The sequence below is a fragment of the Aspergillus karnatakaensis genome, assembly GCF_047715665.1.
Source record: "Aspergillus karnatakaensis strain CBS 102800 unplaced genomic scaffold BJY04scaffold_10, whole genome shotgun sequence".
In the NCBI taxonomy this organism is placed as follows: domain Eukaryota; kingdom Fungi; phylum Ascomycota; class Eurotiomycetes; order Eurotiales; family Aspergillaceae; genus Aspergillus; species Aspergillus karnatakaensis.
The window spans coordinates 123,278-136,197 of NW_027395722.1; the positions used below are offsets into that span (position 1 = coordinate 123,278).

Consider the following 12,920-nt stretch of genomic DNA (forward strand, 5'->3'; position numbering starts at 1 on the left):
AGAGGAGTAGGACCGTCTAGAAACTGGAAAAAGCTTTCGTAATTCGTGAGATCATTACGATGAGGAAGATGAGCTCTGGTGTTAAGTGAGCTGGAGTTGGAGAGGCAAAAGAAGCTGGTGGAAGGTAAATCAAGTCAGCCGCTGTTGGGCCAGTTCATGTCGTAATGCACTGCTTATTCTGCAGTGTGTAAGGAACCGCCTAGGTGACCGCCCTTTCACCCACCTTCTGAACTATTTTGAAAAAGAACATTAGTTTATCTAGATATATACTCAAAGGTAGAGTGCAAAAATTGCATAATCTGAGCAGTGCACAGTCAAAGTATCGTAATATTCGACTCAGTCACCGCGGCATTCTAGGGAGTCCTAACTAAACCACATATATAGTATCTCTTTCTGTTTGATCAATTTGCACCGACGATATACATCCCAAGATTCTACTTCATATCTGCAACTTCCCTCTCAAATCTCACGAGTTCCAGAGTACGACCATGGACAACACATCAAAACGAAAGCTCGAGGCATCCGCCGCACCAGGATTAAGCACAGAGGACAAACGCCGCAAAGTTATCGGCCCGTCTCTCCCACCACCCACCTTGGCAAACGAGAGCAACAGTGACTCCGAATCCGACTCCGACGATGACTTCGGTCCCAGCCTCCCCCCACCAGAGGGGTCATTACCACCTCCAAGCGCCCATTCAGCAGCGCAAAGCTCAGATATCACAACAGCGACTCAGAAACAGGAAACGGCCGCACCAAAGCGAGATGCCTGGATGCTTGCGCCACCAACCGCAGGCTCGGACCGCTCACGCGTTGACCCCACAAAGCTACGAAATCGGAAATTCAATAGTGGCCCAAGGTCCGGGAATAGTGCTTCTGGAGGCGGGGTCGATAGTTCATGGACGGAGACACCGGAGGAGAAGATGAGGAGGTTGCAGGATGAGGCAATGGGAATCGTATCGTCATCTCCAGGCGCTGGCAGTGTGTCGGGCTCAGGGGCGGATGAAAAGAAGGCTCAGGCGATGAGGGAGAAGGTGCAGAAGTATAATGAGCGCGTGAGGAAGGAGGAGACGTCGTCAGTCGACGAGAAGAAGAAGAAGAAGGAGAAGGAAGAGGAAGAGGATGAGGATGATCCAAGTAAGAGGGCGTTCGATAGGGAGAAAGATATGGCGCTTTCGTCGAAGCTTACGCATGCGCAACGAAGGGAGATGATGAGTAAAGCGGCGGATTTTGGCTCGAGGTTCTCCAAGGGGAAATTTTTATAGACATGAAGTTTGTATAGCACATTATTGATTGTAATATAGCGGTCACGGATTCTGGGCATAGAAATTCATGAATATAGGAGTATATTAGGTTTTCTAATTATCTTTATAAACAGGAATCATCAATCATCAAGTCTCCTTAGCAAAAGGACAAAGATAACACCATTAAACAGAGAAAGCAGGAAGGGGTATATAGGGAAGTCGATCAGAGAATGTTACACTTCTTGGGCAGACCGCAAGGGCCACCCTCCTCGTCATTCTCTGGTTTCGTTGCTTTAGCACCCTCTTGTTTTGTCTCTGGCTTGGTTGCCGCTGTTGTTTCCTTTTGGTGTTGAACAGGCTGAGCCCCAGACTTGGCTTCGGTGCTACCATGCAGTCAAGCGGAGCGAGAAACGGTCTCGTAGAAAGCCTTGCCCTGGGACTCGGCAATCTGGAGCTCGAGCTCGGTGGGCTGGCGAGAGCCATCGGCGCCCTAGTAGTGGTTAGCAATATGTCTGGAGCTATCTTGGACTATATTGACGTACAGCGAAGGTACCGGCACCCCAGGCGCTACCACCGTGGATCTCCTCGAGGTTGGAGAGGAGGGGGAAGACCGTCTTGTAACCGAGGGGAACGTAGATGAAACCGTGATGGGTGAGGGTGCTCATGGCGGCAATGGCAGTAGACTCCTGGCCACCACCGAGGGTGCCGGTGGAGACGAAGAGACCAGCGAACTTGCCGTAGAAACCGCCAGTGGCCCAGATGCCACCAGTGCGGTCCCAGAAGGTCTTCCACTGAGCGGGGAAGTTACCGTAACGGGTGGGGATACCGAAAAGCACGGCATCGTACTCGAGGAGCTGCTCGGGCTTCTCCAAAACGGGGACAGAGGACTTGGGCGGAGCGTGCATCTTGGCGAGGACCTCGTCGGAGAGAGTCTCGGCGATCCTGTTTGTCCAATGTAAGTGGGGGAGGTAGTCTATATGATGGTTATGCGGGGTAAAAACATACTGGAAGAGATCGGCGCTGCCACCGGCGGCCTGAATACCCTTAAGCTCAGCCTGGGCCAGCTTCTCGACATGGCCGTACAGGGAGTACTGATTCACAACATGGTTAGTGGTGTCGTTACACTAGGTCTTAGGCATTGGTGAGGGGTAACGAACAAAGACGATAGCGACCTTGGGAGCCATTGCGACGGATTTAACGTCGAAAGAAGTTTGAGAGAAAAGAGGAATTGTACGGCGAGTAAGAACTGTCTGGAACCAGGAAAGTCTCACAGAATTGGAGAGGCAGAGGACAGTTTATAAAGATTCGAGGCGGGGCATTCGATTAACTATCGGAGCTCCAGATTTTGTCAGCTCTTACAGATGCAGCACCCCTCGCGCTCTCCCTACTGATTGGCCCGAGCTCCTTACTTCGTGGGTCTAGTGCAGTCTTACTGAGAATTGACAAATGCATCTTTCGCAAGGATGAGCTGATCAACTCACGCTCGCGGAATTATGGCGCAATTGTTTCGATATTGCTTTGCTTTGCTTGCTCAGGAATTGGAAATATTCTACGGATTTACGGGATTGAATGCTGGAGCCTGGGTGGGCTTCAATCGCAAATGCTGACTCGTGATGTCATGGATCCATTATTTTACCTACCTCGATAATATGGTACCGAATTAGGTATTGATTAGAATAATGATGGTACTTGAGGACCTCGTTACACCTTGTAGCATAGATTGTGATTCTCAGATATTCTGGCATACAGTAAGTCGCAAGTACTGGTGGTAGCTATGTACTCGGCAGCAACCACGACCGCGCAGGTATGAAACCAGGCAAAGTACGGAGTACCTGATTCTAGATTGTTTCCGAGTTTGTCCCTGACAATCACGGAGCGATTTCTTTTAGCCAGCAACGCCATGGAGATCCGCTGCTCCGCTGGGGCCCGCTAGCCTTCTAGTAGGTATATCCGTGCCGCTTATGCGGCTGATATACTATTCCGTAAACAGTCTTCAACACTCCGTACCGCTCCCCGGCCGAGACTGGATCGGCTTGATTGAAGTTTGAACCCTGCGGCCAAGGCGCTTCAATCTAGAAGGTAAGCTGACACGCATCGGCTGAATTGGTGAGGGTAAAATTGCGTGAGCTTAGACCATACTGTTTGGATCCGCGTACGCAAAGGTGTAGGTGTTATATACCACACGGCACCACGCCGAATTAACCTCGCCCTCTGCCACGGAATCGACCTCGCATACCGAATCCTCCGCGACCACGCTCACTTCTCCATTCACGCTCCCTTTCTCTTTCCCTCTCTTGTTCTTCACGTATCAAGTTCCTTTCGTGCTCGAGTTCCTCCTCGGTCTTCTCTACTCTCATTGATGGCTTCGGTAGATTTTCCGACCACCGGGGGTGGGCGTCTGGGCAAGATGGTCCCTCGGGGCAGAATCCGGCGAGGTAGTACTGGCAGATACGGCGACGAACGTGTCGCTTGGCACACAGCGGGCCTAGAGGACAGAAGCCTTGGTCGTAGTGTTCGCACGCAGGAAGTCGGGCCTGCTCGCGAACATGCTGGTACAGGCAATCATCTCCGTTGGGGCAGTAGCCGGAACGCGAAAAAGACTGACATTCTGGCATACGCCGAAGGTTGTATTCATGAAGATATTCGCACTTTATTCCCTTCTTGCAGAGACCTTTTAGGAAGTGTTTGCAGACGAGAGACCCGTGTGTTGTTGACGGCGCCAGGCCGGAAGCCGTTGTTGTAGACGTGGTTACTCGTGAAGGGGTCGGGTGCCGATCAGGGCAAGCAGGGCCTAGCGGACAATGCCCTTCGCTATAAGCTTTGCAAACGGGGACATCACTTGCAAGACCAAATCCATAGCTCTTGCGTAGAAAAGGTACGAATGAGAACTGATTGAAGTCAGGATCACGGGTGCGGTCTGTGGAAACGATTTGAGATGCAGCGTGAGCGACGTCTGCAGTCATTGCGGTGATGAAACAATAGTGATTACGAGCGTACCGGCCAAGGGTGAGGTATTAAGGTAGTCAAAGTATTGCAGTCGGGTGGAATGTATTGAGATCGCAGTCAAGGACAGAAGAAGCTGGAAGATCCGCTGACGAATGCGGAAAGCGGTGGCGTGGATCTTGAAAGCTGCATGGCAGAAAGTAAATCCGTGCCGGCTTCTACAGGTGAGCGGAGTTGCAGAGTCCAGGCTCCCGCCGCCCGCTTGAGCGTGCTCCATCCAGCTGGAACTGTCTACGGATAACCAGAGTTGTATGCGGTCTACAGATTATCCCTTAGAGAATAATGAACAGTATTGGTACTGCGCCTCAATCCTACATCAATTATAGCGTAGATATTGCGCAAGGCCTGAGTCCGAGCTCACTGCCCTTGCATACACTCGTATGGAGAGGGTCACAGGGGCAGGCGGCGCTTCTCTCTGCAGATTCCAGTCTGGCTCTTCACTCCGGAGTGCTCGAAACTGTCATCGTGGCTCGGAAGGCGAAAGATCCAGAGGACGACGTAGCACTCGCTGCACAAATGAGCCTGCTACGGAATACTATGCTGACGTACCAATATACCAACGTAGAACGAGGGTTCTGACTGGTCGGTATTTCGTGTTGATCGCTGTTCCTGGTTGTCGACCCTGATTGTCGGATGCATGGCTTGTATACCCCGGATACAAACATCTAGGGTCAGAATCCTCTTACGCGGAGCATGCATGTTTGTGCCGTCCAGCGACTCCAGTTTAGCTTTCATGACATCCAACTTCCAAGTCATACCTGAATCTGCCATGCGGAGATGGATGTCGCTCGTCTTCGGCATGCAGACGATATACTCCGTAGACCTGTCAGCGGATTTCACCAAGGGGCAGAAAGCAACGAGGTGAAAACTTTAATTGAGAGGGGAGAAAAAGCAAATTATGCAAGAGGCGAAAGGGAAAATGAGGGACAAGGGGTAAGGCGATCCCCCAGCTTCCTTCAAAGAACAATCGTTCTTGTCTGGACTCTGAGGGCTCTGGTCCAATCGACTTGGGCGAGGCTCAAGACTTCGTGATCCTCCGGATTTTCAGGTTGTTTGGCTTTGGCAATTTGCTGTCATAATTCCGCTTTTTGCAACATCCTCCGCGTAGGGTGCAAGCGTCTTCAGGCGCATCCATGGATCCTCCAAGTCCAAGGTCAAGCTGAAAAGAGGACTCAAGGTTGTCACTTTGACCTGATGTTCAAGCATGATCCACCTGGCGGCTTGGGGTGAAGCTAAGTCGAAAGCTATTCTGCTTCCATTGCCACAATTATACCTTATGCTCAATTTCTCACCGGGAGTCAGAACGGTACTCTCGACCGACAACACTTTGCCCGGTTGTTGTGGCTTGCGATTTGTAGCACCCAGACGATATGGACGAAGCTTTAAAGGGCATTCAATGGCCAATACCTCGGCTGCTGTTCCGGTCCCTGGCTCTTAGGTAAATTCAGCAGAACCATGGCTGCTGGCAACGTTGCAGCAAAAAATAGTAGCGCTGGCCAACCGCGAAGGCGGGGTGAGGAGAACCCACTACAGTGCGTTTTGACCTTCTTCCCGGGAAAATAGTAGCGCTCGTGCCTATGCCCCCATCAGCATGATCAAGGCCAACCGTCAACGGGTGACCTTGATAGTTGCGTTGACTGCGGAGCCTTACATTTCGAGGCCTTCTAAAGACTAGAACGGTGCAATGAACGCATGGTATTTTCGTTGACAGTGGCAGATGGGTACAGCTCAACACACTAACAACAGGCTAACTAGCAGGCAGCGCTTGCAAAGGCGGGGAAGGCCGCATTAATGACATGGATGAGGCGCATAGCGAAGAGAAAAATCTGCAGGTGCAGCAGCCTCGATCTGAGGATGACGGACTACAAGGACATGGCCTTCGTAGAGACAAGGAGTAAGGAGATGCCGGTTGCCTTCTGGCGCTGTTCTCGCAACTCCCCAATGGAGGGGTACGGTCTCTAATATAGTTTTCTCTCGATTCTCGTGCTGGAGTCACCAAACAAAGCAAATCGGAATCAGGCTCTCTGCAATTCGCCCATCGCAGGTCTCGAGGAGTCTCCAGACCATCCACCCTCCACCGTTCACCTGCTTCGAGGAGGAGCAACATCCCACACGTGACGCTCTTCTCAATCAAGCAACTGCTCTTTTGCCCTCAGATTCATCGCTTTTCTTTTTCTCACCTCGTTTCCTCGCATCTGAAACTCTTGTATAGTGTTCCTCTTATCCTTCTTCGTCATTAGTATCGTCAGTTCCATCACACCCCTGCCTGTATCGCCCGCCACTATAGCCATGTTTTCCGGCTCCATTTTCCCTCACTGGCACCGCAAATCCGCAGAACAACGCTCTAGTGGCAGCTCCTATGAGATTCCTTTTTTCCTGAATGCTGCTTACTATCCGAATTGGCGCATATATCGGAAGCAGCCTCCGTCTTCGTTGAGATTGGGATTTGTCTCTCATATCTTCTACGCCTTTGCCTGGTACATACTAGTCATGCACCACCTCGGGTGGCCGAACCCAGCGTTATAGACCAGTTTTGTTGACCTACCTTGTTTTGCTTCATTTAGGGTCAAAGAAGATGGCACGGTTTATGTATCTCTCCCGTGCGACCATGTTTTATGGCTTGAAACCGTACTAACCACATTGTTGCAACTAGCTGAGCGATGAGTGGGCAGACACACAGATGCCCGTCGACGGCACGAACGGTTGTCTCCGGGCGTTTGCACAGCTCAAGCCGCAGTATTCCAAGATGAAACTCATTTTGTCAGTTGGAGGTGGTGGTAAGGGAAGCGAGAACTTCGCCGCAGTGGCTCGGAGTCAGTCTCGCACAGAAACTTTCGCTCAATCTGCTCGGAAATTAGTAGACGAGTTCGGCCTCGACGGAATCGATGGTGCGTTCTTCATGATACGGTGTGCGTGTTGCTGTACTGATACTTGCCTCTGAAGTGGACTGGGAGCATCCGGCAGACGCACAACAAGGACAGGACTATATCCGCCTTCTTGCCCGGCTACGTGACTATCTCCCAACACCACGGTATGTAGTAGCAACATGTCTCCCAGCAGGCGAGTGGGCACTTCAGCACATCGACCTTGATAAGGCGCAAAACTATGTTGATATGATCAACATCATGGGGTACGACTTTTCCGGGCCCTGGGGTGGGGAAACCGGACACCATGCCCAATTATATAGCCCATCATATGCAAACTCGGCGATATCATGCCAGTCCGCTGTGTCGTATCTGCTTGCACAGGGCGTTCATTCCAAGAAACTTCTTTTGGGCATCCCAGCTTATGGTCGATCGTTCCTTGGGAGCGATAACATCGGACAGCGATATACAGGCTGCGGTGGGGAGGATGGTGTATTCGATTACAGCGAGCTTCCGCGGCCAGGAGCGACAGAGTATCACGATGAGGAGGTCGCAGCAGCGTACTGCGTCGGCGGAGACGGCGGGTTCGTGACGTACGACACGCCCCAGACGGTGCAGCAGAAAGCGGAGTTCGTGACGAGGGAAAGACTTGGAGGGCTCTTTTATTGGCACATTGGCGGAGACGCTCGAGGGCCACGAAGCCTCATCGAGATGGGGTATAACACTCTGCACGATATGTAGTCAACACAGTTCCAAAGCATTGTGCAATCGGAGGCAACAAAAATGGTGGCTCATGTGCTTTATCATTGTTAATTTCATAACAAAGTTTTTGTCGTTAGAAATTAGGGCACCAGATGTAAGTCAACAAAGAGCATTGAGGCGCAACCTACGCCTCTAATATAAACACAAAAGACCTGCAATGATAAGCTTGCAGGATTCGGTCGCACACGATAAGAGCATTCCCGGCTTCTTATAGGCATACAGCTCGCCCAGACGAAAGGACCGCAAGGTACTTATCTAGTCCAATAATAGGGAGTAATCGGCATTTAAATCAGGAGCAAGCTACCGTCGTACCAAGAGTCACATCATTCCTGCAGTGGTGTCGTTATCAGTCGGTGAGAGGGATGTCGATGATACAGCTGAAGTACAAAATATTATCGGCTAATTCTGGCGTCCTATTACATGCTGATATATCGCTTACTGAAGAACCAGTACATACCTAAGTAGTTACGATATACTGCAATAATTACCCTAGTGGTTGAGGCCGGGTTCCATGGATGACCCATTGGGATGCCCCTCTTAGATAGCCCAGGAGAACTCATCTAGGTGCCCAACCATACTCAACGAACAACTCAATTCACTCAACGCCTAACTACCCACATACTACCAGAATAGATACAGCCGACCCTTCACAAAAATGGATATTGGAAGCTCTACCGGCCTTGCAGTGAGTACCATTTGCAGTTGTTTTCTAAGAAGCGGACGGGGGTCCCACCGCAGGAAACAAGCACCATCTGAGGAAACAGCCAGCCAGCTCTGTCGCACGTCAATAAAAATGTCAATACCTTTGTTTTGGTTTCTCGCATCTTAGCATGAGCTGGAGCTCATACTTTAAGTGCTGATAGTGTTTTGACTGTGTAGTACGAAACTCAACGGCTACCACCATCAGATCAACAGTTGTGCATATCTGTTCATTATTCTCATACTATAAAATTACTCATAGATCTATATACAAATGCCATATCATATACCAGTCTCGTCATCCATCAAAAGGATATCAACCCTAAACAGCGACCTTCCCAAAAGCCTCCCTGATCTCCTCAACACCATTCCCCTTAGCAAGCAACAATCCAAGCAAGATCCTCGCCTTGGGCGGGTTCAGGAATCCGCTCGAAATGCTTCCCGAGTCAGAGTACGGCACCTCACCACTTCCAGTCCTCGTGCTGCGTACGATCGGGAAGCCGGTGTCGCTTAGCTCGGACATGGCGGAGGAGAATGTGCCTGAGGTGGAGCCGGCGCCTGTTCCTGCGATCTGTAGGAGTAAATCATTAGTTCTGTTCTGAGTAAGGAAGGCGGAGAGAAAGTGCTTGAGGACATACAACAACACCCTCTGCGCCGTTCTCGACAGCTGAGAGCAAAGTATCGTTGCTCATATCTAGATACGAGTAGAGGATATCCACCCTGGGGATCTCTGTGACGTTTGTCACATCAAAGGCTGTCTTGCCAGTTGGCTGGACGGCAGGGTAGTAGAAGTAAGCTTCGTTAGAGACAATGGCGCCCAGGTATCCAGCCTCGAGTGCCTTGAACGTATCTAGCGAGTTGGCATTCGTTTTGGAGACGTAGTATGCTGATGCGATCCGGTCATTCAACACAACCAGCGCGCCGCGATCACGCGCATCCTGGTTCGCAGCAAGCGTCACAGACTGGAGGAGATTGTATGGACCATCAGCGGAGATTGCAGTCGCAGGACGCATGGCGCCAACGATAACGATCGGTTTCTTGCAGTTTACTGTTGCGTCAAGGAAGAAGGCTGTTTCTTCAAGGGTGTCTGTGCCGTGCGTAACGACAGCGCCGGAGATTGTGTCGTCTTCGCAAACAACAGTGTTGATTCTGTGAGCCAGCTCAAGCAAGATTGTGGAGGAGATGTCCGGGCTGCCGACGTTGGCGACCTGGATACCTGCTACGTTGGCGATGTCGAGCATTTCGGGGACAGCATCAATGAGAGTTTGGATTCCCAGTGCGCCGGCTTGGTAGCCTGTTGTTGCGGTGTTGGAGGAGGCGGAGCCGGCGATTGTGCCGCCTATTTTGTATTAGTATGTGCGATTGAGGGTTGAGAGGGAAGGCATACCGGTAGCAAATATCGTCACATTGGGGAGGGTGGTGTTCATCTGGGTAAAGTTCAGGCCGTTGGGGTTTGTGAAAGCATAGGTGATGTTCGTGGAGTCATCACGGGGGAGTATAGGCGATGCCTGGCTGAGAGCAGCTAGGGCAGCCACGGCGAGAGCTCGAGTATAAGGACCCATAGCGTAGTATCGTACTTCAGTGGCTGAGGCTATTGAGAAGAAGAAGGTTGGATTGGAGCTGTATCGACTTCATCGTCCCGCCGTCAAGGGACCTTATATAGCCTCATCTTGACGGTATCGGAGCTCAACCGGACCATGTGGAATCTTGGGGTAAACAACCGTTATCATAACCAAGACCCGTCATCACCGAAAGGGGAAGCTCCTCGCTGACAGGAATTTGGCACAGCGATAAGCTGCAAGCAAAGACGGTGAATGGAGCAGTTCCAAAGTGGAGGAAAATGGAGAAAGAACCAAGTGGATCGCCAAGCGGAAGAATTAATCGAGCGCTTATCTGAGAGGCGGAGGGTACAGATAACGACTCGTGGGATCCATCACACCGGAGCACTCGGAGATATACGGAGTAGGGCTCTTGGAGTTATTCATTTGTAGTAGTCACAGTCAGTGGTCACCGCACTCACTACGGAAAGATTATTGTAACAGAATTGAATAAAAACATCTCATAGTGGTATCTGTTCCATCCGTCATCTCGGAGCATTACATCTGACAATAACAAAGAAAATGGAGAAGAAGAGAAAAAAAAAGCGGATATCATGCGAAGTCCATAAAGAAAGTATCCATACACGCCGGGCCAGCCCTGTTTACTCGCCGAGAACAGACAGAAGATTGAGGTCGACCACGAGCTCGTTTGCCGCTAGAGCGGCGGTGAAGTAGGGGATCTCCTCCCCGTTGTACACGCTGGAGTTTCCGACGATGGTCAAGGGGATGGTGGAATCTACCCCGTCAAGAAAAGGGATCAAGAGTCTTGTGCTCAGGGTGGAGAGCATGGGCACATGGTTGTCACCAGGCTCGAGCACCAAATCGTTCAAGAAGGACTGCCCAACGGCAGTTCCGTTGGCGGAGACGTCCAAGGTGATGTTGCCCTAAACGAGGTGAGCAATTGCTGGAGCGATCAGCGAGCAAGGGCTACATACCATGGCTAATCTCAAGACAGACGGGTTAGGGATGAACACGGTGCCGTTGGCATTGTTTCCATCATCTCGGTTAGGGTCCATATTCAGTTCCTCAATCTTGAAGCCAGCTAGCTTGTTGAGACCTGAGTTACAGTCAGTCAGTGCCCTGCTCAGGAACAGAAATTAACATTAGCTCACCCTTCATGGTGACAGTCTTGTCGTAATCTACGCTGATCTTTGGCAGCGCACCCAGCTTCAAGTCCGGCTCGCCAACGACATGCAGCTGGAACTCCTCATTCATCATGACCGCAGTCGAGAAATCCGCAAAAGCCCCGGTATCACTCAGTTCAAGCCATTGGTCGATGACAAGCTCGACACCATCGTCTGCCCGGACACTTGGAACGGTAACTGTGGCGAACGGAGGCGAGCCCTGGAGGCTAACCTCAGCATCAAAGCTGTAGATTCTTGGGTGGAAAATGCTGCCGCTTCCGATGACCTGGCGCTGGTTGAGATGGAATCCGTTAGGAGCGGGATCGCTGATCTCCATAGACTCGACCGTTAGGGTCGACTCGTCGATGTCTTCCTGAGCGATATTCGGATACCCGACATAGACGCTATCAGAGAACATGGTTAGATCCAACCAGGCCGCTATCATTAGCGTTCAGCGGGGAGTCGCAAGGCTTACAGCGGAAGCGCGATGATCAGGACAATGGCGCAAAAGGCAATCAAGTGAGCCCACCACCATTTCTTGAAATGGGCCTTGACCTTCGTCCAGAAGGTGGGCTTCGAAGTTACGTCCACGGGGACTTCTTCAACGGCAGCTTTATCGGCCATTGCGCACGGGTATATTTATTCTAGACAGGCACGCCCAATCAAGTCAGTCTGCGGCTCAAGAGCATGCCAGTGTGAGTGTGCCTCGTGGGACATACAGGATGTGGGAGGTGTCACTGTGACTCGCAATCGAGGCTGTCAATCATTGGAATCTCGTGCAGAGAGGGCAAGCCACATACCTATATCTCACCACTGGTGCTCTCCGGCAAATGCAGGGGACAGAAAAGGGGAGAAAAAACAAGTACAAGCAACAAAGAAACGAAATGCAGTGAGCAGCAAAGAGAAAGAGCGGAAAGAAAAAGTGAGGTGAAGAGAAGAAATCGACACCTCGGTGCTGTTCGAATCACCGAGTCTGTGACGAGAAGATTATTAGGTAGTCCAAGGGAGGAGCAGAGTACCACCGAAAAATTGGCGAACGGCCACCAGATGGATCCCTAAGCATTTTATCTATCCTCCCGTCCTTCCAGAGGGGCTCGAGAAAAAAATCACATGTGGCCATTGACACGAGAGATCTCGTCAAGCACCGCGGATTTTCGCTGGTGGAGCGTGGAGCAAGGGTTCTGTGAAAATGCCCAGGCCGGCTCATGATCTTGTTCTCGACTAGAATGCTACTGTACGTACGTACAAGTTTACGGTAAAAGGGGGGCGAGGGGCGATATGCACGGCGCATCTTCCTGTTTGATCTTCGGTTCCAAAGAGCTGTTACTCGGGATATAAAGCCTCGGTGAGCCTCGCGCTGATCCTTTGACGGTTGGAAGTTGAAACTCACATCGTACGAGGATAGGCGATCTACAGGTTGACGTGCATCTCTGATCTCCCTGCGCCCAAAATGAAACCGCCATCGGACATACCGAGGTGTCAAAATTTGAGAGACGACAACTCCGAACGCCTGGCTCTGTCACCAGCACAGCGATCGATTGGCTACAAAAGCAGCACTAAGGCAAAAGCAACAAAGGGAGAGAGCAGCTGCAGGTTAAAGACAACAACCCAAGCAAGCCCCCATTCCCC

General features: G+C 51.1%; 6 protein-coding genes across 6 annotated transcripts; 2 read left to right on the top strand and 4 right to left on the bottom strand.

Annotated features, from left to right (window-relative positions):
• The first annotated feature begins 268 nt into the window (after window positions 1-268).
• BJY04DRAFT_182302 (GPALPP motifs-containing protein 1) lies at window positions 269-1,375 on the top strand. The gene has a single exon (XM_073710313.1). The coding sequence runs from the start codon at window positions 489-491 to the stop codon at window positions 1,260-1,262; it is 774 nt and encodes a 257-aa protein (XP_073574173.1). The 5' UTR covers window positions 269-488; the 3' UTR covers window positions 1,263-1,375.
• On the bottom strand, window positions 1,327-2,758 carry pst2 (putative NADH-quinone oxidoreductase Pst2). The gene is made up of 5 exons (XM_073710314.1): window positions 2,651-2,758; window positions 2,399-2,577; window positions 2,247-2,332; window positions 1,784-2,183; window positions 1,327-1,731 (listed from the first exon to the last, which is right to left on the bottom strand). The coding sequence occupies exons 2-5, from the start codon at window positions 2,423-2,425 to the stop codon at window positions 1,636-1,638; spliced, it is 609 nt and encodes a 202-aa protein (XP_073574174.1). The 5' UTR covers window positions 2,426-2,577; window positions 2,651-2,758; the 3' UTR covers window positions 1,327-1,635.
• A 98-nt stretch (window positions 2,759-2,856) lies between these two features.
• yth1 (cleavage polyadenylation factor RNA-binding subunit YTH1) lies at window positions 2,857-4,314 on the bottom strand. Its single transcript, XM_073710315.1, has one exon. The coding sequence runs from the start codon at window positions 4,202-4,204 to the stop codon at window positions 3,440-3,442; it is 765 nt and encodes a 254-aa protein (XP_073574175.1). The 5' UTR covers window positions 4,205-4,314; the 3' UTR covers window positions 2,857-3,439.
• Window positions 4,315-6,442: 2,128 nt separating this feature from the next.
• BJY04DRAFT_7221 (glycoside hydrolase family 18 protein) lies at window positions 6,443-8,033 on the top strand. Its single transcript, XM_073720937.1, has 4 exons — window positions 6,443-6,721; window positions 6,809-6,833; window positions 6,898-7,132; window positions 7,188-8,033. Exons 1-4 carry the CDS (start codon window positions 6,534-6,536, stop codon window positions 7,847-7,849), a joined length of 1,110 nt encoding a protein of 369 aa, XP_073574176.1. The 5' UTR covers window positions 6,443-6,533; the 3' UTR covers window positions 7,850-8,033.
• A 782-nt stretch (window positions 8,034-8,815) lies between these two features.
• Window positions 8,816-10,424, bottom strand: BJY04DRAFT_182315 (asparaginase ahrA). Its single transcript, XM_073710316.1, has 3 exons — window positions 9,957-10,424; window positions 9,208-9,908; window positions 8,816-9,140 (listed from the first exon to the last, which is right to left on the bottom strand). The coding sequence occupies exons 1-3, from the start codon at window positions 10,129-10,131 to the stop codon at window positions 8,892-8,894; spliced, it is 1,125 nt and encodes a 374-aa protein (XP_073574177.1). The 5' UTR covers window positions 10,132-10,424; the 3' UTR covers window positions 8,816-8,891.
• A 277-nt stretch (window positions 10,425-10,701) lies between these two features.
• On the bottom strand, window positions 10,702-12,163 carry BJY04DRAFT_7314 (DUF3712 domain-containing protein). Its single transcript, XM_073720957.1, has 5 exons — window positions 12,092-12,163; window positions 11,767-11,935; window positions 11,280-11,695; window positions 11,103-11,224; window positions 10,702-11,051 (listed from the first exon to the last, which is right to left on the bottom strand). Exons 2-5 carry the CDS (start codon window positions 11,913-11,915, stop codon window positions 10,770-10,772), a joined length of 969 nt encoding a protein of 322 aa, XP_073574178.1. The 5' UTR covers window positions 11,916-11,935; window positions 12,092-12,163; the 3' UTR covers window positions 10,702-10,769.
• Window positions 12,164-12,920: the final 757 nt, after the last annotated feature.